General features: G+C 48.4%; 1 protein-coding gene across 1 annotated transcript in view; it reads left to right on the top strand.

Moving 5' to 3' along the window:
• Positions 1-23,762, top strand: part of LOC148505873 (uncharacterized) — an 88,437-nt gene that overhangs the window by 52,459 nt on the left and 12,216 nt on the right. Inside the window, exon 3 of the mRNA XM_088447628.1 lies at positions 5,702-5,710. Within this exon, the coding sequence (XP_088303754.1) occupies positions 5,702-5,710 (9 nt within the window). The remainder of the gene's footprint in view (positions 1-5,701; positions 5,711-23,762) is intronic.

Below are 23,762 nucleotides of genomic sequence, written 5' to 3'. Positions count from 1 at the left end.
CGGGTTGCTTAGGATAACAACGTTTTTTCCTGGCAGCCCCAGTTGTGGGAGAAAATGAAGAAGGAGCTGTTGACGTGTCACATTCTGCTTCAGCTGACAGTGGGCCTGATTCAGAGCCGGACGCTATTTGCGCTCGCTCGTTCAGAAAAAGCGGCTGGCTATTTAAATTGAGCGCTCGCTCTTTGCGGTCTGTTGACGCCTCTATGTCTGAGCGAGCGAACGAAACATGCGCTCACTATTTTGTAAAGACGCCCCCTGGCCGCTCGCATCTTACGTCATCTCCGCTATTTATTTGATTAATCGAGTACATCGAAAGGCGTCTGAACTGCTCGCAGTGCTTGTGGTAGGATTTTCCTACCGCAATCATGCGAACAGTTCAGGCTAAGAAACAACCAACTGACGTGATCGATGACGCTGCTTTGTTAATTATGCACACCCTTAAAATGCCCATTTTGACCGTTTGGAATGCCTGCGTTCAGATCTTCACTCCCTGTTTTCAAGCACCTTCCCTTGTTACCACCCACAAATGCCTCATCCTGTCACTGAAATTAACAGGCACTCGCTATTTTGCGAGTGCTCGATTTCCGACCACACTGACTGGTTGGCGCATGCGCATTACGACCCATACGCGTGCGCAGCGAACGAGCGGCCGCTTACGAGCGGCTCTGAATCAGGCCCAGTGTTTTCACCAGCAGGTCTTTGCACCTCTGCAGGCTTGAGTCGGCCAGAAAGAGAGACACCGCATAGGCTTTAAACCTAGGATCGAGCATGGTGGCCAAAATGTAGTGGTCTGATTTCAACAGATTGACCACCCTCGAATCCTGGCAAAGCAAATGAAGGGCTTCATCCACAAGTCCCAAATGCCAAGCAGAATCACACTGTCTTAGCTCCTTCTTCACTTTCTCCAGCTGCTTCTGCAAAAGCCTGATGAGGGGAATGACCTGACTCAAGCTGGCAGTGTCTGAACTGACTTCACGTGTGGCAAGTTCCAAGGGCTGGGGAACCTTGCACAACACGGAAATCATTTTCCACTGCACTACAGTCAGTTGCATACCCCCTCCTTTGCCTATGTCATAGGTGGATGTATAGGCTTGAATGGCCTTTTGCTGCTCCCCCATTCTCTGAAGCATATAGAGGGTTGAGTTCCGCCGCATCACTACCTCTTGCTTCAGGTGATGGCATGGCATGTTTAAAGACTGTTTGCTCATGCTCCAGTCTTCAGCAGCAAGTCGCTGAATAAAGAGAGTGGCCAGAAATTTTTCGGGCAACCCAAACGTCTCCTGCACGTCCTTGTTGTGTTTCAGAAAATTCTGCACCACCAATTTTATTGTGTGAGCAAAACATGGGACATCCTGGAATTTGCCCAGTTTCTCTAAGAGGTTGTCGGCAGTGTGCCTCTTACTGAAACTGGTGATACACAGCGTAGCCTGCCTTGGAACGAGCTGGCATTTCTGAGCTGCTGCTACTGGTGACGCTGCTGTTGTTGCTGTGTAAGGCAACACATCTACCAAGTGGGCTGTCAGTCATATAGTCCTTAGTCTGCCCTGTTCCACTTGTCCACATGTCCGTGGTTAAATGAACATTGGGTACAACCGCATTTTTTAGGACACTGAGGACACTTTTTCTGACATCTTTGTACATTCTCGGTATCGCCTGCCTAGTGAAGTGGAATCTAGACAGGATTTGGTTTCTAGACTGGGGACAGGATTCTAGACCGGGGACACACTACCTCCATCAATTGTTTAATTCCCACTGCACCAATGGCACATACCAGATGCATGTCTAGCACCAACATAGCAGTCAAGGCCTCAGTTATAAGCTTTCCTTCAGGGTGACTGCTGTCCTACTTCATCCTCCTCGCTAAGGACTGTTGGAGGGTCAATTGCTTAGTAAAAGAAGTAGTGGTGTTCCTACTTCCTCTCTGGGATGATGACCAACTCCCAGCAGCAGCGGCAGCAGTAGGCATAGCAATGCAGGATACTCTGGAGGAATCCCGGAAGGGGAGAAGAGTCAGTCATGCCAGTGACATGGCCTGCAGGACTACTTCTGATCCTGACTGAAAAGTAAATTGACAAGGAGTGACTTAATGGTGTGGTTTGCAGGCACTTGGATACAACAGGACAAAGAGATTTAGGTGTCCCTGGACTGCTTACAGTCTTAGCCAAAGTTTCTGAACTTTACAGTAACTTTTTATGAACGCACTACAGGTGACGTATAAGGGAGGATGTTCGTAGGTGGTTAACGATCCTACCCCTACTTATTCCACCTTTACATATGGTATATATGGCAAGACAGTTGTCCAGGTTTGGATAGAAATATTGCCAGACCAAAGAGGTGGAATGTTTGGTCACCTGCCCAGGCATGACCGTGATGGCTTTTTCATCCCATGGACAACAACTGTCTTCCCTGGTGCCTGATTTAAACAAACCACATCACAGAATCCTCCCCATCTACTTCCTCCTCAGCGCCAGCTACACCAATATCCTCATCCAGTTGTACTTCAACAGTTGCATCTTCAATTTGAATATCAGCAACTGGACTGTGGGTGCTCCTTCCAGAACTTGCAGAGGGCGTGGAAATGGTGGAAAGAGCCACCTCTTACTGTGCAGTGTTGGGAAGGTCAGGCATCGCAACCGCCGCCACACTTGGACTCTCCTTAGGGATTTGTGATATCTTCTTAGAATGCACAATTATTTGCTGTGCTTTTGCCAGCTTAACTCGTTTGATTTTTGTAGCAGGAGGAGGGCTTCCATCGTCATGTGAAGCTGAGCCACTAGTCATGAACATAAGGAAAGACCTTAGCTGTTCCTTGCCACTCCGTGTCATAAAAGAAATATTGGCAAGTTTACGTTTCTCCTCTGATGATTTAAATTGTTTTTTTAAGGTCATTTTCCTGACGTTTGCCACTTGGGATTTTATATGCCCTCTACTATGACATTAGGCATCTGCCTTTGCAGATGAGTTGATGGCATTTTATTGTCTATGTCATGACTAGTGGCAGCAGCTTCAGCACTAGGAGGAAGTGGTTTTTGATCTTTCCCTATTTTATTTTTATCGGACAAATTTTTGTCCTCATTAATGTGATATTGATATATACGTGCAGCTAAGGTGCACAAAAACAGAAAAATATTTTTTTATTTTTTTAGGATGGAGCGCACCTTGGGGGTTACACCCCCATTTAACAAGTTGGCCCTTGATTTATGACACAGGCGCACGCTTGGCGCTGCTACTTTGTTGATGCACGTGCGGCTACAGCGCACACAATTCACAAACACAGAATTTTTTTTTTTTTTTTTGGAGTGCACTTTGGGGGTTACAGCACTTTTTAACAGATGAGCCAGCCAGTCCTTGATTTATGACACAGGTGCACGCTTGGTGCTACTTTGTTGATGCACATGCGGCTACAGCGCACACAATTCACAAGCACAGAAAAAAATAATTGTTTTTTTGCACTTGGGGGGAGCACCCCTGATGGACAGATCACCCCCAGGACAACACTGCAACACCCTTTTAGGACTACAGCCTTTATGGGACACTGCACAACACAGTCCAGCCAGCCCCTTTAGACTTTGGAGTGGACACAGCCTCTATGGACAACTGACTGCACAACATAGCCCAGCCAGCCCCTATGGACAACAGCAGCACAACACAGCCAGCCCCTATGGACTTTAGAGTGGACACAACCCCTATGGACAACAGCAGCACAACATAGCCCAGCCAGCCCTTTCTCCCACCCTCCCTCTTCACTGTCCACAGCCGGAGTGAAAAATGGCGCCTACGCGGGGAACTTTATAGAATCCAAAACCAGAGAGATCCGACAGCAGGATGATGTCATTTTGCCTCGATTTCAGATCCAAGTCAGGTGGGAAAACTCAAGCCTGACTCGGATCCGACTCGGATTGGGGGGGCTTTGGGGGGTTCAGATTCCATAAATCCGAACCCTCTCATCCCTAGTTTACACCAATTAGCTGGGTTTAGCCAAGAGAACCATTATGTATTGAACCATGGTTGCTTAGTGTGATCCTTAGCAAACTGCTGTTCAAACGCTTCCTCAATTTCATATGTCTGATTTATATAATTACAGCAGGCCTCTTTTACTATCATGCACATCCCTCTTTCTCGGGCTGTCAGATAGTCTAATACTAATCTATGTGCCAGTATTTCCTTGCTAATCATTTGAAGTTCCCTAAGCATCAGTCTGAAATTTTCATTGTATAAATTGGTGATATTATCGATAAGATTAGCCATACCCATTATATAATGCCTTCTTTATACACAATCTATTGACCCATGGCAATGTAATTAAATTTTGATTGTCCTTACTGGCTGGCTGAACTTCTCTTCTTATGATGGAATGTTCCTTGAAATCCCATTGTTTCAAGTGTGTGGAGTGTAATTGTTCTACGTAATAGGTAGGAGGCAATAAGTAGCACAAAGTACAATTTCCAAGTCCTCCATACATTATCCATTTATATGCTAAACTTCTGCACAGATAATATATGTTGCCAGGAAGAATAGTAGGGAATCCTACCATGGTTTGAGTCAGGCAGTAGAAAAAGGGTTTTACCATTGTTATAATTGGAGTTATTCTAGTGTGACTTCCTTCACAAGTGGATCTATTCAAATAATCAGGTATCTCACTTTGCACCCATGCTCCTTTCATTGGAATACATCTATTGACACAACTATGTATTGCTAGGAGAGATCTGGAGGTATCAGGTGAATCAAAATAAGTTGGGTGCTTAAATCTATCAGCTAGGTCCTTAAATCTGAATATACAGTAGCCTCTTCACATTGAACCTGGCTGAGAGACTTTCTTACCGGCTTGTCATGACCAGGGCTGTTAGGGGTCGAGGTCAGCAGCACTTGCCTGTCCGGACGCTCTAGCAGGGTCCTTCTAGCGGGGGTGCAGGCACATGGAGGTCCGCTCTGCACATTACAGGGGTCTGGAGGCACAGTGTCCTGGCTGCAGCTGTGAGTAATACACAACTTGGCAGTGCTGCAGTACTACATGGGTGTCATCATCTTGGATGGGGTCAGGTGACTCCTTTTGGCCAATCCATGCAGAGCATTCCAGGAGTCCTAGCAACCAATCCTGCACTTCCTCTGGGTATTTAAGGGCTGATCTGCAGTTCTTTCATTGCCAGTGCAATGTTATTCCCAGCCTAGCTGGGTGCTAGTTCTCTAAGCTCCTTGCCTTACCTTGCTCCTGCTCAGTCTCACATATATGCTATTGCTTCAGGTTCCAGCCTCCTATACACTCTGCATACCAGCGTTGCTACTCTCTACTACCACCCCTAGAGGGAGCTCTGCTTAAAAGCAATTCTGACAGTCTGTGCTCCTCCTGGACTTTCCAGTGACCTGTTGTGTATATCCACAGTCCATTCTGGGTGTATCTCTCCATCAGCATCACTTCTCTGTCAGTGGGCCATCCATGAGCAACACACATCTCAGACCTGCGTCCTTTCAATATCAGCCTTCTGCCCTTACAACCTCTCCTGGATCCACCCCGGTTTCATCCGCACAAGTACTTAATCCTCCTGTGACATTTTGCACTGGCCTGATGGATTTGGCTTGTGGTCAGGATCCGAGGACAGACCTTCTCCAAGGCATTGCCAACCGCCTGGAGGGATTGGAAGCATTGCAGCAGCAATTAGCCCAGTTTCTATAGAAGATGTCTCTTCACCAGGATAACCTTTAGGCTTCTCTGGTTATGGTGAATTTGCAGAATGTTCCTAATCCGCAGGCCATACCAGTCATCCCCGTTCCAACCGCTCCATCTAATCTACATCTGCTGCCACCCAATAAGTTTGACGGAAACCCTAAGTCATGCCAGGGTTTTCTCAACCAGTGTTACATACATTTCACACTTCGGCCAGTGAACTTCCCTTCCCCCAAGGCTAAAGCGGCTTACAATATGTCCCTTCTTTCAGGATCCGCCCTGGATTGGGTATCACCACTGTGGGAAAGGTCCAATCCTTTGCTGGACAATTTTTCTGAATTTCTGACCTCCTTTAGGACAATCTTTGATGAGCCAGGAAGAATGACGTCTGCTGCGGCAGAGATTCTGCGACTACTACAAGGCAACCGCCCCATGAGTCAGTATGTAGTCCAGTTCCAGACGCTGGCTTCAGAGCTAAAGTGGAACGAGGAAGCCTTGATCATGGCATTCTGGAGTGGTCTTTTGGACCGAGTAAAGGATGATCTCGCCACTAGGGATTTTTCCCCTTCTCTGAATGAGGTCATTTCACTCTGCAACAAAGTGGACCTTAGACACTGGGAACGCCAAGTCGAGAAGTCCAAGGGAGATCGTTATTGGTTCTGCCCGGTCATTCTTCCTAATGCTCCAGTACCTGAGTGATCCAATGAAGAGCCTATGCAGATCAATAGAGCTCACTTATCCATTGAAGAGCATCAAAGACGTCACCGTGACAATCTTTGCCTTTATTGCGGAGGGACTGGTCACCTGGTGGCATCCTGCCCTATTCATCCGGCAAACTCCTGCTCCTATCTGGCATCAGGGACACCAGGTTAGGAATTATGTTTCTGTCTCCCTCTAAAAAAGAATCTACCTTGCCTCTCTCTCTGTAATTTGAACAATATTCTAAATTAGTGCTTTCATTCCTTGATTCAAGAGCAGCGGAGAGCTTTATCACCACCGAACTTGTCCGGGAGTTCTCAATACCCATCACAACACTTGACCACAACATCATACCTTAGTAGCACCAATATCCATTCTGACTCGGAAAGGAGCGGTCCCATCACGATGGTCCCCTTAAGCTGAGTCAGCATTTCAGTTTCTTAAACAAGCATTTATCTCTGCCCCCATCCTGAGACAACCTGACATTGAGAAACCAATCCTCTTAGAGGTGGACGCATCTTCTAAGGCAGTCAGAGCTTTACTTTCCCAGAGATTCGAGGACAACCGAATCCATCCTTGTGGATACTTCTCCAAAATGTTCCTACTGGCAGAAAGAAATTACCCCATTGCAGAACAAGAACTGCTAGCTGTCAAACTCGCTCTTGAGGAGTGGCAATATTTACTAGAGGGTGCTAAACATCCCATCACAGTTTTCAAAGACCATCAAAACCTACTCTTCTTAAAGAACATCCACTGCATCAGTCATCGATTGACTCGGTGGCCAATCTTTTTCTCCTGGTTCAAATTCTCTCTAACATTCCACCCGGGATCACAAAACCTGAAGGCCGATGCCCTATCACAATATTTTTCCTCCGAGAACCTATAGAAGATTCAACAAGATTCAACAGTGTCTCCAGTCCTAGAACCCAAAGTATTTGCTACCATCAACGTCCAACCCCATCTGGGGAAAGTCTTTGTGGTTCCTGAACTCAGGAAGCAGCTGTTAACATGGGCCCATAAATCTCACTTTTCTGGTCACACAGGGGTTCGCAAAACTCTAGAATTTCTTCAAAGGTCCTATTGGTGGCCTGTCCTGAAGGCTGAAATATCAGAATTTATTTCCTCTAGCACCCAATGCGCACAACACAAGACCTCCCGGCAAGCTCCTGCCGGAGAACTTCAACTGCTACCCATACTGACCCATCCCTGGACTCATCTATCCATGGATATCATAACTGATCTCCCGATTTCTAATTGATACACTACCATCTGGGTAGTGATTGACCATTTTTCCAAGATGGTGCACTATATACCACTCAAGAAACTACCTTCCGCTCCTGATCTGGCTCAGCTATTCATTTCTCACATATTCCGTCTGCATGGGTTACTGACTGAAATTGTTTCAGACCGAGGGGTTCAGTTTGTGGCCAGATTCTGGAGAGCCTTGTGTTCAGTGCTACAGGTCAAGCTAAAGTTTTCCATGGCCTTTCACCCCCAAACCAATGGGTGCACAGAGAGAGTCAACCAAGACCTAGAGACATTCCTAAGAATGTATATGTCCTCTTCCCAGGATAATTGGGCAGATTCTTTTCCCTGGGTGGAGTTCACTCATAACAGTCCATATCATTCCTCCACTGGACAAACTCCATTTCTTGTTGTCTACAGCCATCATCCCAGAGTTCCTGGATTCCAGAGTCTTCCAGTCTTTGATGTCCCAGCAGTCGATTCTTTGCTACAGCAATTCTCCCAAATCTGGTCCCAACTCCACTCCTCTTTAATAAAGACATCCAGCTGCTACAAGTTAGGGGCAGACAGGAAAAGAAGGTTCATTCTCAGCATGAAAATAGGAGATCAAGTTTCGCTCTCTACTCGTAACCTATGACTCCGAGTACCCTCAATGAAATTTGCCCCATGCTTTATTGGTCCTTTTGCTATTATGGAGATCATCAATTTATAGTAGCCTATAAATTGAAGCTACCCACTTATCTCAAGATCCCAAACTCCTTCCATGTCTCCTTACTCAAACCCTTGATCCTTAACTGATTCCTTCAAGTTCGACTATCACCTCTTAAGGTCCATACCGAAAGAGGGGAGGAATTCGAGATAAAACAAATTCTGGATTCTTGAGTCCGCTATGGTCAACTCCAATATCTCCTAGTCTGGAAGAGAGATGCTGGGTGAAAAGTGAGGATGTCAATGCATCCTGTCTAATGGATAAGTTTCACTCTGAAAATCCAGAAAGACCCAAAAAGTGCCCAGAGGTCACTCATAAAGGAGGGGGTACTGTCATGACCAGTGCTGTGAGGGGTCGAGGTCAGCGGCACTTACCTGTCTGGACACTCAGGTGGGGTCCTTCTGGTGGGGGTGCAGGCACATGAAGGTCCATGCTGCATGCTACAGGGGTCAGGATGCATAGAGCCCTGGCTGCATGCCCCTGTCATTATTGGCGCTGCTATCTACAAGATAGCAGTGCCAATACCCTGGGCCATGTATGAATGCTCAGATCGCCTAACTGTTCCGCCTGCTGTAGCTGTCACTAATGACAGCTACAACCTGGCGATGCTCTATCCCCACAGTAGGGACAGCAGCGTCGGCTCCAGGGCTGCACACGGGAATCTCGCAATACTTGCGAGATTCTGCCCATGCTCAGTGGAGCCGGCTGGGACTGAGACACAGTGCATCAGCACTAGGCTAATTCACTGTGGTCCCTAGGGGGGTTCGCCGGAAGGGGGAGGGAGTTAACGCCCCCCTCTCCGGCCGATGAGATGTTCATACATCTCATCGTTAGTGCTTCCTGCTTCACCTCGGTAAAGAGGCGAAGCAGTAAGCGATATAGTGGCACGTTAAGTGAAGTGTGATCCTCTATCTGATTTAATGGTTTCTGGTATCCCATACCTACAGATCACTTACCTGATTAATTTCTTTGCTGTCATTGTGGTGGCGGCATTGGCAACAGGGAAAGCATCCACCCAATTACTGAATAGGTCAGGTAAAATGAGGGCTTACTCCTCTGTCCCTACCCTAGGTAATTGTATGTAGTCAATCTGCAGTCTCTGAAATGGGTACAATGGCCTGGGTGTATGTTTATGTGGTGTCTTAACTGTCTGTCCGGTATTGTGTTTTCCACACACCAAGCAGGCAGCCATATAAGTGGTAGCTGCTGCATTAAAGCCTGGTGCTATCCAATGCTGGGAGACTGTGCTTGCCATAGCCTTCTTCGAGTTATGCACTGGACCATGTGCCAACTGAGTCATAAGGTGATATAAGACCCTGGGGAGGCACCACCTGTCTCCTTTCCTCCATATATTTTCCTCACAGGTGGCTCCGTTTTTTCCAGCCCTTTCTTTCACCCGCTAGTGCTTGCTCCTAAAACTGTATCAGGGTCTGTATACTGTATGTTTGTTCTCTATTTGTACTGTCTGCTTGTTAAGGATAGAGGTACCTCAATTACACAGTCCAGCAACAGCCTTGAGGGCTGGACAAGTACTCATAATCGAATTAAATCTGTTGATGCTAAAAAAAAATTCCAATGCTATGCATATAAATTAATCAGAGTCGCACCCAGATCGCAGCAATAAGAGGTGTCTACAACCTACAAACAAGGACAATAAATAAACTACATTGAATTGCGCTATACTGAGTGGTGATAATGATCAATAATGAAGTCTGGTTCATAAGCAGATTTTAATATAACATGTAAAAAAACACAATATAGAACAATAAGACAGCTCCTTTCATTAGACAAACATACAAGTAAATACCCTTGACAATAATAAACCCAGCATGGTAGATTTTAAGAAATGAGCCTGTTTGTAAAACAGGAAACACAGTGCAGAGACTTGAGCTGGGCTGCGGGGGGCGGTGCCGTCAACGACTCACTGAGTCACACAGCTACAGCCAGGGCTCGGGGAGTTCACTGATTCAGGAGAGTCAGTGAGAACCCTGAGCTGTAGTGCTGGGCTGCAGGGGGGGGGGGAGGGGCGGAGCTATCACCGACTCACTCTGAGTCACTGGCTCCAGCGCTTGCTCTATCTAAAGAGCCATGTCTCGAGACACTTCTCTGAGTTGAGCCATGAGGCTCAACTCAGTGCAGTGAATCGATCTGCCCATCCCTAATCAGCTCTGCTTGCCCGGGTTTTTTTTTTTCTTTGTTTCTGCACCCCTCTCCTAACCCCGCCCCTTTACTATTCATGAATAGTTTTCACCATTAAATGCTTTTGATGCGATGTTTAGTTACCATCGCATCGAAAGATTCAATGGAGGAAGCACTGCCACCATATGATGTTGGCTTCTGATTTCCATCCCTAGGTGGATGGATCTGCGGTAGCAGCTGCAACATAGTCGCAGCCACTACAGCGTCTTGATGCTAAGGCCACGTGGCCGGCAGGTATTGAGACACCCACCGGCCGCAAAACTAATCCGACAAACCACCAATCGAATCCAACTTTCGACGCAGCACTGACACACACCAACACGCCCATCGCCATTTAAGTCCCTGCCCAGGAACACCTATTGATATTGCATAACTCTCCGTGCAACTCCAATATGCGTCCCGCGGCGGTAACCATGGCTGTGCCCACCTTTGAATCAGGCTCACTATGTTGGGTGAGGGGTAAAGTTACAGAATACATATGTAATATATATATACTAGGGGTGAGCGAGTTCGGATTTCTGAAATCCGAACCCCCCCGAGCCCCCCCGATCCGAGTCCGATCCGAGTCAGGCTCGACTTTTCCCGCCTGACTCGGATCTGAAATCGAGGCAAAACATCATCATCCCGCCTTCCGAGTCTCGCGGGTTTTGGATCCTATATAAGGTACCCGCGTCGGCGCCATTTTCTCACTCAGCTGTGGACAGTGAAGAGGGAGGGTGGGAGTTAGGGCTGTGTAGTGTAGTGTAGTGTAGTGTAGTGCTGCTGTTGTCCACTACTTCAAAGTCCATAGGGGCTGGCTGTGTTGTGCTGTGCTGCTGTTGTTAATAGGGGCTGTGTCCACTACTTCAAAGTCCATAGGGGCTGGCTGGACTGTGTTGTGCAGTCAGATCTCCATAGGGGCTGTGTCCACTCCAAAGTCCTGTGCAGTGTCCCAGTCCTAAAGGGGTGCTGTAGTGTTGTCCAGGGGGTGCTCTGTCCATCAGGGGTGCTCCCCCCAAGTGCTAAAAAAATAATATATTTTCTGTGTTTGTGAATTGTGTGCGCAGTAGCCGCACGTGCATCAACAAAGTAGTGCCAAGCGTGCGCCTGTGTCATAAGTAAAGGGCCGGCTGGCTTGACCGTTAAAGGGTGCTGTAACCCCCAAAGTACACTCCAGTCCAAACCAAAAAAAAAATGATTTTCTGTGTTTGTGAATTGTGTGCGCAGTAGTCGCACGTGAATCAACAAAGTAGTGCCAAGCGTGCGCCTGTGTCATAAGTAAAGGGCCGGCTGGCTTGACCATTAAAGGGTGCTCTAACCCCCAAAGTACACTCCAGTCCAAACCAAAAAAAAAATTATTTTCTGTGTTTGTGAATTGTGTGCGCAGTAGCCGCACGTGCATCAACAAAGTAGTGCCAAGCGTGCGCCTGTGTCATAAGTAAAGGGCCGGCTGGCTTGACCATTAAAGGGTGCTGTAACCCCCAAAGTACACTCCAGTCCAAACCAAAAAAAAAATGATTTTCTGTGTTTGTGAATTGTGTGCGCAGTAGCCGCACGTGCATCAACAAAGTAGATCCAAGCGTGCGCCTGTGTCATAAGTAAAGGGCCGGCTGGCTTGACCGTTAAAGGGTGCTGTAACCCCCAAAGTACACTCCAGTCCAAACCAAAAAAAAATTATTTTCTGTGTTTGTGAATTGTGTGCGCAGTAGCCTCACGTGCATCAACAAAGTAGTGCCAAGCGTGCGCCTGTGTCATAAGTAAAGGGCCGGCTGGCTTGACCGTTAAAGGGTGCTGTAACCACCAAAGTACACTCCAGTCCAAACCCAAAAAAAAATTATTTTCTGTGTTTGTGAATTGTGTGCGCAGTAGCCGCACGTGCATCAACAAAGAAGTGCCAAGCGTGCGCCTGTGTAATAAGTAAAGGGCCGGCTGGCTTGACCGTTAAAGGGTGCTGTAAACCCCGAAAGTACACTCCAGTCCAAACCAAAAAAAAAATTATTTTCTGTGTTTGTGAATTGTGTGCGCAGTAGCCGCACGTGCATCAACAAAGTAGTGCCAAGCGTGCGCCTGTGTCATAAGTAAAGGGCCGGCTGGCTTGACCGTTAAAGGTTGCTGTAACCCCCAAAGTACACTCCAGTCCAAACCAAAAAAAAAATTATTTTCTGTGTTTAGCCGCACGTATATATCAAATCGATATAACATAAATGGAGGACTAAACTTTCTCCGATAAAAATAAAATAGAGAAAGATCAAGAACCACTTCCTCCTAGTGCTGAAGCTGCTGCCCCTAGTCATGACATAGACGATAACCTGCCATCAACGTCGTCTGCCAAGGCCGATGCCCAATGTCATAGTAGAGGGCACATACAATCCCAAATGGCAAAGTTCAGGAAAATGACCTTGAAAAAGACATTTAAATCAGCTGAAGAGAAATGTAAACTTGCCAATATGCCATTTACGACACGGAGTGGCAAGGAACGGCTAAGGTCGATCCCTAGTATGTTCATGACTAGTGGTTTAGCTTCACATGACGATGGAAGCCCTCCTCCCACTAAAAAAATCAAAAGAGTTAAGCTGGAAAAAGCACAGCGAAGAACTGTGCTTTCTAAGAAGATATCACAAATCCCCAAGGAGAGTCCAAGTGTGGTGGTGGTTGCGATGCCTGACCTTCCCAGCACTGGACGGGAAGAGGTGGCTCTTTCCACCATTTGCACGCCCCCTGCAAGTGCTGAAAGGAGCACCCACAGTCCACTTGCTGATATGCAAATTGAAGATGTCACTGTTGAAGTACAACAGGATGAGGATACTGGTGTAGCTGGCGCTGAGGAGGAAGTTGGTGAGGAGGATTCTGATGGTGATGTGGTTTGTTTAAATCAGGCTCCGGGGGAGACAGTTGTTGTCCATGGGATGAAAAAGCCCATCACGGTCATGCCTGTGCAGAAGACCAAACATTCCACCTCTTTGGTCTGGCAATATTTCTATCCAAATCCGGACAACAACTGTCTTGCCATATGTACCATATGTAAAGCTGAAATAAGTAGGGGTAGGGACGTCAACCACCTAGGAACATCCTCCCTTATACGGCACCTGCAGCGCGTTCTAAAAAGTTACTGTCAAGTTCAGAAACTTTGGCTAAGACCGTAAGCAGTAAAGGGACACCTAAATCCCATTGTCCTGTTGTATCCAAGTGCCTGCAAACCACACCGTCAACTCCCTCCTCGTCAATTTCCTCCTTAGTCAGGATCGGAAGTAGTCCTGCAGGCCATGTCACTGGCATGACTGACTCTCCTATCCGGGATTCCTCCGGAGGATCCTGCATTGCTACGCCTACTGCTGCCGCTGCTGCTGTTGCTGCTGCTGGGAGTCGTTCATCATCCCAGAGAGGAAGTAGGAACACCACTACTTTTACTAAACAATTGACCCTCCAACAGTCCTTATGGAGGAGGATGAAGTACGACAGCAGTCATCCTGAAGCAAAACATATAACTGAGGCCTTGACTGCTATGTTGGTGTTAGACGTGCGTAGTATCCGCCATTAGTGCAGTGGGATTTAGACAATTGATGGAGGTAGTGTGTCCCCGGTTCCAAATCCCGTCTAGATTCCACTTCACTAGGCAGGCGATACCGAGACTGTACAGAAACGTCAGAAAAAGTGTCCTCAGTGTCCTGAAAAATGCCGTTGTACACAATGTCCACTTAACCACCGACATGTGGACAAGTGGAACAGGGCAGACTAAGGACTATATGACTGTGACAGCCCACTGGGTAGATGTATCACCTTACGCAGCAACAGCAGCAGCGTCACCAGTAGCAGCATCTCAGAAACGCCAGCTCGTTACAAGGCAGGCTACGCTGTGTATCACCGGTTTCAGTAAGAGGCACACCGCCGACAACCTCTTAGAGAAACTGAGGGAAATCATCGCCCAGTGGCTTACCCCACTTAGACTCTACTGGGGATTTGTGATATCTGACAACGCCACCAATATTGTGCGGGCATTACATCTGGGCAAATTCCAGCACATCCCATGTTTTGCTCACACATTAAACTTGGTGGTGCAGAATTTTCTGAAAAGCGACAGGGGCGTGCAGGAGACGCTTTGGGTGGCCCGAAAAATTTCTGGCCATTTTCGTCATTCAGCGACTGCGTGCCGAAGACTGGAGCGCCAGCAAACACTCTTGAACCTGCCCCGCCATCACCTGAAGCAAGAGGTTGTGACGCGGTGGACCTCAACCCTCTATATGCTTCAGAGGATGGAGGAGCAGCAAAAGGCCATACAAGCCTATACATCCACCTATGACATAGGCAAAGGAGGGGGTATGCACCTGACTCAAGCGCAGTGGAGAATGATTTCCGTGTTGTGCAAGGTTCTCCAGCCCTTCGAACTTGCCACACGTGAAGTCAGTTCAGACACTGCCAGCTTGAGTCAGGTCATTCCCTTCATCAGGCTTTTGCAGAAGCAGCTGGAGAAAGTGAAGGAGGAGCTAAGACGGAGCGATTCCACTCGGCATGTGGGACTTGTGGATGAAGCCCTTCATTCGCTTTGCCAGGATTCCAGGGTGGTCAATCTGTTGAAATCAGACCACTACATTTTGGCCACCGTGCTCGATCCTAGGTTTAAAGCCTATGTGGTGTCTCTCTTTCCGGCCGACACAAGCCTGCAGAGGTGCAAAGACCTGCTGGTGAACACACTGTCAGCTGAAGCGGAACGTGACACGTCAACGGCTCCTTCTTCATTTTCTCCCGCAACTGGGGCTGCCAGGAAAAAACTTAGGTATCCTAAGCAACCCGCTGGTGGTGATGCAGGGCAGGCAGGACCAAGTTTGGTCATCTGGTCCGGACTGAAGGACCTGGCAACAATTTCTGACATGTCTACTGTCACTGCATATGATACTGTCACCATTGACAGAATGGTGGAGGATTACATCGGTGACAGCATCCAAGTAGGCATGTCAGACAGTCCATACCTGTACTGGCAGGAAAAAGAGGCAATTTGGAGGCCCCTGTACAAACTGGCTCTATTTTACCTGAGTTGCCCCCACTCCAGTGTGTACTCCGAAAGAGTGTTTAGTGCAGCCGGGAACCTTGTCAGCGAAAGGCGTAGGAGGTTGCTTCCACAGAATGTGGAGAAGATGGTGTTCATCAAAATGAATTATCAGCTCTTCCAGGGAGACCAGCCTCCTAAAGCTACAGAGGGACCTGTGGTGGTGGATTCAAGTGGGGACGAGTTAATACTTTGTGAGGATGAGGATGTACACACTGAAGAGGGTGAGGAATCGGTGGATGAGGAGGATGAGGATGACATCTTGCCTCCGTAGAGCCAGTTTGTGCAGGGACACATTAATTGCCAGCTTGTTTTGTGGGGGCCCAAACGAACCAATCATTTCAGCAACAGTCGTGTGGCAGACCCTGGCGCTGAAATTATTGGTTTGTTAAAGTGTGCATGTCCTGTTTATACAACATAAGGGTGGATGGGAGGGCCCAAGGACAATTCCATCTTGCACCTCTTTTTTTTCTTTGCATTATGTACAGTTTGGGGCCTAGTTTTTCAAACTGCCATCCTGTCTGCCACTGCAGTTTCATGCCTAGATGGGTCACGTGTTTGTGCCGCCCACTCGTGTCGCTTAGCATAGTCATCCAGCTACCTCGGTGCATCCTTTTGGACATAAAAACACTATTGTGAGGTGTGAGGTGTTCAGAATAGACTGGAAATGAGTGGAAATTAAGGTTATTGAGGTTAATAATAGCATAGGAGCAGAAAAACCTACAAATTCTGTGATTTTAGCTGTTTTTATGCTTTTTTTCAAAAAAATACAGATCCAAAACACAAAACCCAGAACCCAAAACACGGAAGGGTGGTTTTGGCAAAACCAATCCAGATCCAAAACACGAAGAAAGATCCAGATCCAAAACCAAAACACGAAAAGTGGCCGGTGCACACCCCTAATATATACATACTACATCTGCCTACCTCTATATTAGGGCCCCCCTGTCTAAAGTGCCCCAGGCCCCCATAGCCTTAAGCCGACTCTGGGTGGTACAGCAGCAGCTCCCCATACGTGTCTATACAGCCCCTCCACACCCAGCCCAGGATCATACTGACTGCTAATGGGAGGAGGCCACGCTGCACAGTGTCCCCAGGCCATGTAACAGGGGTGTAAGGGCCACTACAGAGCCGGACACTGACTACTGTGCCTGGACACCGGAATCCGCCGCCATTACTGCTGTGCAGTCACATGACCTGGTGACGTAAGTCGGAGGATGGGACCCGGGGTTGCGGCGGGAAATCCGTGCGCCCGAGTGATGATAGCACAGATCACCCATGTGTCTTGTCACCTCCCTCTCCTCCATGTTCCTGCCCAGTCCCCTCCCACCCATCCTTATCTCCACCCAGTTCCTTCTATACACCCCTTGTGTCTCCGCCCACCCTCCGCCTGTCCTCTCCGTGTCCCCGCCCCCTCTCTCTCATTCCTCTCTGTGTCCCCGCCCCCTCTCTCATTCCTCTCCGTGTCCCCGCCCCCTCTCCCTCTTTCCTCTCCGTGTCCCCACCCACGTCTCCTCCTCTGGGTGATGACCCCTATAAATGACCCGGGCAGCAGCGCGCGGCAGGGACACAGCAGATGAGGGAGCAGCACAGGACGGTGTAGGAGCGGGAGAAGTAGGAGAGACGCGGTGACCTCAGGTGTCCGGCAGCAGCAGGGAGTGAGGTGGGTGAGGGGCTGGTAGGGAAGAGTGTGTACTCGGCAGGGTGCAGGGAGCGTGGTGAGTGGGTGTCTGGCAGGGAGCGTGGTGAGTGGGTGTCTGGCAAGGAGCGTGGTGAGTGGGTGTCTGGCAGGGAGCGTGGTGAGTGGGTGTCTGGCAGGGAGCATGGTGAGTGGGTGTCCGGCAGGGAGCGTGGGGAGTGGGTGTCCGGCAGGGAGCGTGGTGAGTGGGTGTCCGGCAGGGAGCGTGGTGAGTGGGTGTCCGGCAGGGAGCGTGGTGAGTGGGTGTCCGGCAGGGAGCGAGGTGAGTGGGTGTCCGGCAGGGAGCGAGGTGAGTGGGTGTCCGGCAGGGAGTGGGGTGAGTGGGTGTCCAGCTGGGAGTAAGTGTCTGGTAGTGAGTGAGGTGAGTTGGAACTATCTCCAGGTAGCGTTATTACCACAAGGCTTCTTCTGGTGTTTTTTTACAATACAGTGTTAGTAAATCGGAGCAGAATGTGATCTACTTACTTAAAAGGAGAATTGGAGGAGAATTTTGAAAACTCTCTTACAATTGCACGTTAAAAGAAAAACACCCATTTTCACAATTTTCTAGTAAAAATATGAATAAACATGCCCGCATATCCGTTATGTTACTGCCACCAGGATGACTCTGCTACATGCATTAGAGACCATCACATCTATCACTGTTCCTGTCTAGCATACCTCTGTCCCCGTATGACTGAGGAGGATGATTGGCTGACCGTTCTGCAGCTACAGAAGAGCCGCCGAAGATCTACGTTCAGAGGGCAGCCTGCGTGGATGCTGGACGGCTGACTGCCATCTTCTGGATGCTGCATCATCGCACTGATTACACCGTCCATAATCTTCTGAGGTCTTAACCTGACCCTGGAAATCTTGGAGCTGTAACTTGAACTCTGGTAGAAGGTATGTCTCCACAAATTTACCCCCCCCTCCCTCTTGTCATAACTGTACCCTTACATCCTGTCATCAATAGCTTTCACTCCATGTCCTGTAGTCTCTCCTCTGCATCTCCCCATGTCCTGTAGTCTCTCCTCTGCATCCCCCCATGTCCTGTAGTCTCTCCTCTGCATCCCCCCATGTCGTGTAGTCTCTCCTCTGCATCCCCCCATGTCGTGTAGTCTCTCCTCTGCATCCCCCCATGTCTTGTAGTCTCTCCTCTGCATCCCCCCATGTCGTGTAGTCTCTCCTCTGCATCCCCCCATGTCGTGTAGTCTCTCCTCTGCATCCCCCCATGTCGTGTAGTCTCTCCTCTGCATCCCCCCATGTCGTGTAGTCTCTCCTCTGCATCCCCCCATGTCGTGTAGTCTCTCCTCTGCATCCCCCCATGTCTTGTCGTTGCTCCTCTGCACCTTCAACTTCTCACATATCACACTTATACACACTAGTACCCCTCACGTCCCTTCCCCTGCACAAGGGGTTGGGAACCTTTTTTCTGCTGAGGGCCATTTTGCTATATAGAACATTATTCGCAGGCCTGGTTCAGGCTACGCCCCCTCAGCATGATGTCACACGAGGGTGGGGCCACAAAAGCCAGTGATTACAGCAATCCCCAGAGCATCCTGAGGTGCTGTAAGGGCAGCGGTGTGACCTTCTGAAGCGTCCTGGCAGCACTGCTGGATAACCCTGCTAGCTAGATGTGGCTAGCAGAAAAAAAGCACAGATGGCAAAAACAAATGATTCTAAGGGCCTTATGTGCCCCCCCGGGCAGGAGGTTCCCCATCCCTCACCTATACACTCATCATACAGAACATCACTATTATACACACAGTGCCCCTCACTTCCCTTCCCCTATATACACACATCATACAGATCACTATTATACACACAGTGCCCCTCACTTCCCTTCCCCTTTATACACATCATACAGAACATCACTATTATTCACACAGTGCCCCTCACTTCCCTTCCCCTTTATACACATCATACAGAACATCACTATTATACACACAGTGCCCCTCACTTCTCTTCCCCTTTATACACATCATACAGATCATCACTATTATACGCAGTGCCCCTCACTTCCCTTCCTCTATATACACATCATAGAGAACATCACTATTATACACACAGTGCCCCCCACTTCCCTTCCCCTATACACATATACAGAACATCACTATTATACACACAGTGCCCCTCACTTCCCTTCCCCCATTACACACATCATACAGATCACTATTATACACAGTGCCCCTCACTTCCCTTCCCCTACACACATTATACAGATCACTATTATACACACAGTGCCCCTCACTTCTCTTCCTCTATATACACATCATAGAGAACATCACTATTATACACACAGTGCCCCTCACTTCCCTTCCTCTATATACATCATACAGAACATCACTATAATACACAGTGCCCCTCACTTCCCTTCCCCTATATACACACCATACAGAACATCACTATTATAGACACAGTGCCCCTCACTTCCCTTCCCCTATATACACACATCATACAGAACATCACTATTATACACAGTGCCCACTCACTTCCCTTCCACTATATACACACATCATACAGAACATCACTATTAAACACAGTGCCCCTCACTTCCCTTCCCCTATACACACATCATACAGAACATCACTATTATACACAGTGCCCCTCACTTCCCTTCCCCTATATACACATCATACAGAACATCACTATCATACACACAGTGCCCCTCACTTCCCCTATACACACATTATACAGAACATCACTATTATACACACAGTGCCCCTCACTTCCCTTCCCCTATATACACACATCATACAGAACATCACTATTATACACACAGTGCCCCTCACTTCCCTTCCCCATTACACACATCATACAGAACATCACTATTATACACAGTACCCCTCACTTCCCTTCCCCTATATACACACATCATACAGAACATCACTATTAAACACACACTGCTCTCACTTCTCTTTCTCTATATACATCATACAGATCATCACTATTATACACACAGTGCCCCTCACTTCCCTTCCTCTGTATAATAGTGATGATCTGTATGATGTATATAGAGGAAGGGAAGTGAGGGGCAGTGTGTGTATAATAGTGATGATCTGTATGATGTATATACAGTGCCCCTCACTTCCCTTGCCCTATATACACATCATACAGAACATCACTATTATACACACAGTGCCCCTCACTTCCCTTCCCCATTACACATCATACAGAACATCACTATTATACACACAGTGACCCTCACATCCCTTCCCCTATACACACATCATTCAGAACATCACTATTATACACACAGTGCCCTTCACTTCCCTTCCCCGTTACACACATCATATAGAACATCACTATTATACACACAGTGGGCCTGATTCAGACCCGGCCGCAAGCGCTGAGTGCTCGTAACTTTGTCGATGGTGGCCCACAGCGAATGTGCACGACGGAGCCGGCTCCATCATGCGTGTCACCTGGCTAGCGACATGCAATCCGTCGCTCCGGGTCTCGCATCAAAGGGGGCGAGCTATCGATGGTGAGTGACAGCTCACCCCGTTTGGTGGTGGGGGGGTGGCTGCCCAAACGGAGGCGTTCCCGAGGGAACGCTTGCCGTTTGGGGGCGGCCCCACTGACTTCAGTGGAGAGCTTCTGGCTCTGTTAGAGCCGAAAGCTCTCTGGGGCTTGCGCTGAACGAGACCCTACCACAACGGTCTCGTCGCAAACACGATGGTGGCGATGGTCTTGACCATCGCGACCATCATCATGGCCGCTCGTTATAGCTGTGGGTGGTCACTCACAGCTATGCGAGCAGCCAGGAGGCCGCTCCAAAAGTAAAAAAAACGCCCTGATTCAGAGCGAGCGCTCTTTCAGAGCGTCCTGCTCTGAATCAGGTCCAATGCCCCTTACTTCCCTTCCCCTATATACACATCATACACAACATCACTATTATACACACACTGCTCTCACTTCTCTTCCTCTATATAATCGTACAGATCACTATTATACACACAGTGCCCCTCACTTCCCTTCCCCTATACACACATTATACAGAACATCACTATTATACACACACTGCCCCTCACTTCCCTTCCCCTATATACACACATCATACAGATCATCACTATTATACACACCTTGCCCCTCACTTCCCTTCCCCCACACACATCATACAGAACATCACTATTATACACACACTGCCCCTCACTTCCCTTCCCCTACACACATCATACAGAACATCACTATTATACGCACAGTGCCCCTCACTTCCCTTCCCCCACACACATCATACAGAACATCACTATTATACACACAGTGCCCCTCACTTCCCTTCCCCTATATACACACATCATACAGAACATCACTATTATACACACAGTGCCCCTCACTTCCCCTATACACATCATACAGAACATCACTATTATACACACAGTGCCCCTCACTTCCCTTCCCCTATATACACACATCATACAGAACATCACTATTATACACACAGTGCCCCTCACTTCCCCTACACACACATCATACAGATCATCACTATTATACACACAGTGCCCCTCACTTCCCTTCCCCTATATACACACATCATACAGAACATCACTATTATACACACAGTGCCCCTCACTTCCCTTCCCCTACACACACATCATACAGAACATCACTATTATACGCACAGTGGGCCTGATTCTGATAGAGCCGGAAGCTCTCACTGGTGATGTCAGTGGGGCCGCCCACAAACTGTAGGTGTTCGCATGGGAACGCCTCCATTTGCCCAGCCACCCCCACTCCTCGCCTTCCAAATGGGACGAGCTGTTGATTAACTTCGACAGCCGCCCCTTTTGGATGCGAGTGCCGGAGCGAGTGGTTTTCGCGCTCGCTCCGGGGCACGCGCAGTGCGCACTGGCACACCATCTACCCGCTTGCAAGTGGGTCTGAATCAGGCCCACTTTTCGCATGCGCAATGTCTACCCCCCGCCGAAGTTTTTCGCTTCTGTGAAAGACTTCCGCAATATGCCGGGGACATAACTCACAGCAATATGGATGGATAATCATGGCTGTTTTGGGTTTATTAGTACAAAGACCCCCTATAAGCCATTCCAATTGAATATTAAAAGACACTAATGCTTAGCTACCTATACTTTTCTTAACATGTCCATTTTTTTATTTTTTTTGTGTGAAAACCTAAGCTTAACAGTGCAAATTATTATATGCAAGGTTGTTTGTATTGGTATTATTTTCTACTTCAGGGTCCATAGGGGTCCACAGGGAGACCTTGGGATGTAGGTATGGTAGTCTTCCGGGCACCACGCAGTTAAATTTTTCCTCCCAAGATGCATCAGGTCCCCGGGCCAGAGGCACCTCAGTTCGTTGGGTGCCTGGCTGGGGTCAGGTCACTGCGCGCAGCGGGGGAATCTGTCAAGCTGCTCCTGAAGATTTTTAGTTTTTACAGATTACTTTGAAGTGCGGACAGTCCAGAGGACGTCTGCACTGCCGTGCTTTCCCCCCTGCCGATGCCGAGATGCCAGTACAGATCCGGGGATCTCGGCGGGCCTCCAGAGTTTAAGCAGGGTCCCTTGACTATGGCCTGGCGCTACGGGGACTCGGGTAAGCAGTGGTTCACTGCGGTAGTGACCAGCTGGACGCAGTCTTTTTGTATTTTTTTTTTTTTCCCAGTGCTGGGAACTCCCTGGGGATGACAGCATTGGAGCCTGGCAGGAAGTCCTGTGCTTCCACTAAACTGTCAGTGATGTAGCCTGGCAATGTGAGGGGAGACACAGTAAGAGCCCAGTGTCCTGGGAGTTAATTGCTGGCCAGGGGAGGCAGCCTTCCCTGTTAATCAGCCGGCTCCTCCCTGCTGCACAGCGCGCCTTTCCACTGCAGTCTGGCTGGCAGTGTCAGCTCTCCTCCTCCGGATCTACCCGCTCAGAGGTTTCTGGCGGTCACTTTATCTGGCTGAGTCGCAGATCACAACAGGCAGTGTGTAGCCCGGCTCCCCTTACATACCTCTACTCCAATGATCAGCGTATGTAGCACTGTATCCTTACAGACGCCCAGTCTGTGTAGTTGATTGTTCGTGCCATTGTGCAAGTATTTCTGTATTGTATTTGACTATATGCTAGTGCTGTCCGTCTGTATTCTGATCTGTTAGCCATATTGCTATTCACTTTTTTTTCTCGTTTAACCCTTTCAGTACAAGTATTGTTAGGGTGGGGGTTTCCCTCATGTTTACTATATATCTGGGGGGTTTCTGGTGACATACAGGGCTCTATTACATCACATCAGGCAGCGATGATGATACAGTGCACTATACTGTCCCTACCCTGCTGTCATGCAAATCTTGTAAGGCAGGGATAGGTGAGGGTGACATTGTTACGGAGGGATTATGTTCCAGATGTTTTACTACTCCCGGTCCCTCTACTGTCTCTGCTACCTCGCAGGAGCCTCCGTGGGCATGCTTTGCTCAAGCATTGACGGCCATCTGTGGACGTTTAGCAGCACCCCCTGTACCACCCCAGATGGGTTCCCACAACAAGTGGTTTTGCCATCCCAGGTCCTACCTCAGCAAGTTACTCCCATTCAGGCGCCTGCGGAACCCCCATGG

The sequence above is a fragment of the Taudactylus pleione genome, unplaced genomic scaffold (genome assembly GCF_031769625.1).
Source record: "Taudactylus pleione unplaced genomic scaffold, aTauple2 ptg000435l, whole genome shotgun sequence".
Taxonomy (NCBI): domain Eukaryota; kingdom Metazoa; phylum Chordata; class Amphibia; order Anura; family Myobatrachidae; genus Taudactylus; species Taudactylus pleione.
The sequence above is the reverse complement of the archived record's forward strand: the minus strand, read 5'-3'. Positions and strand labels throughout refer to the sequence as shown.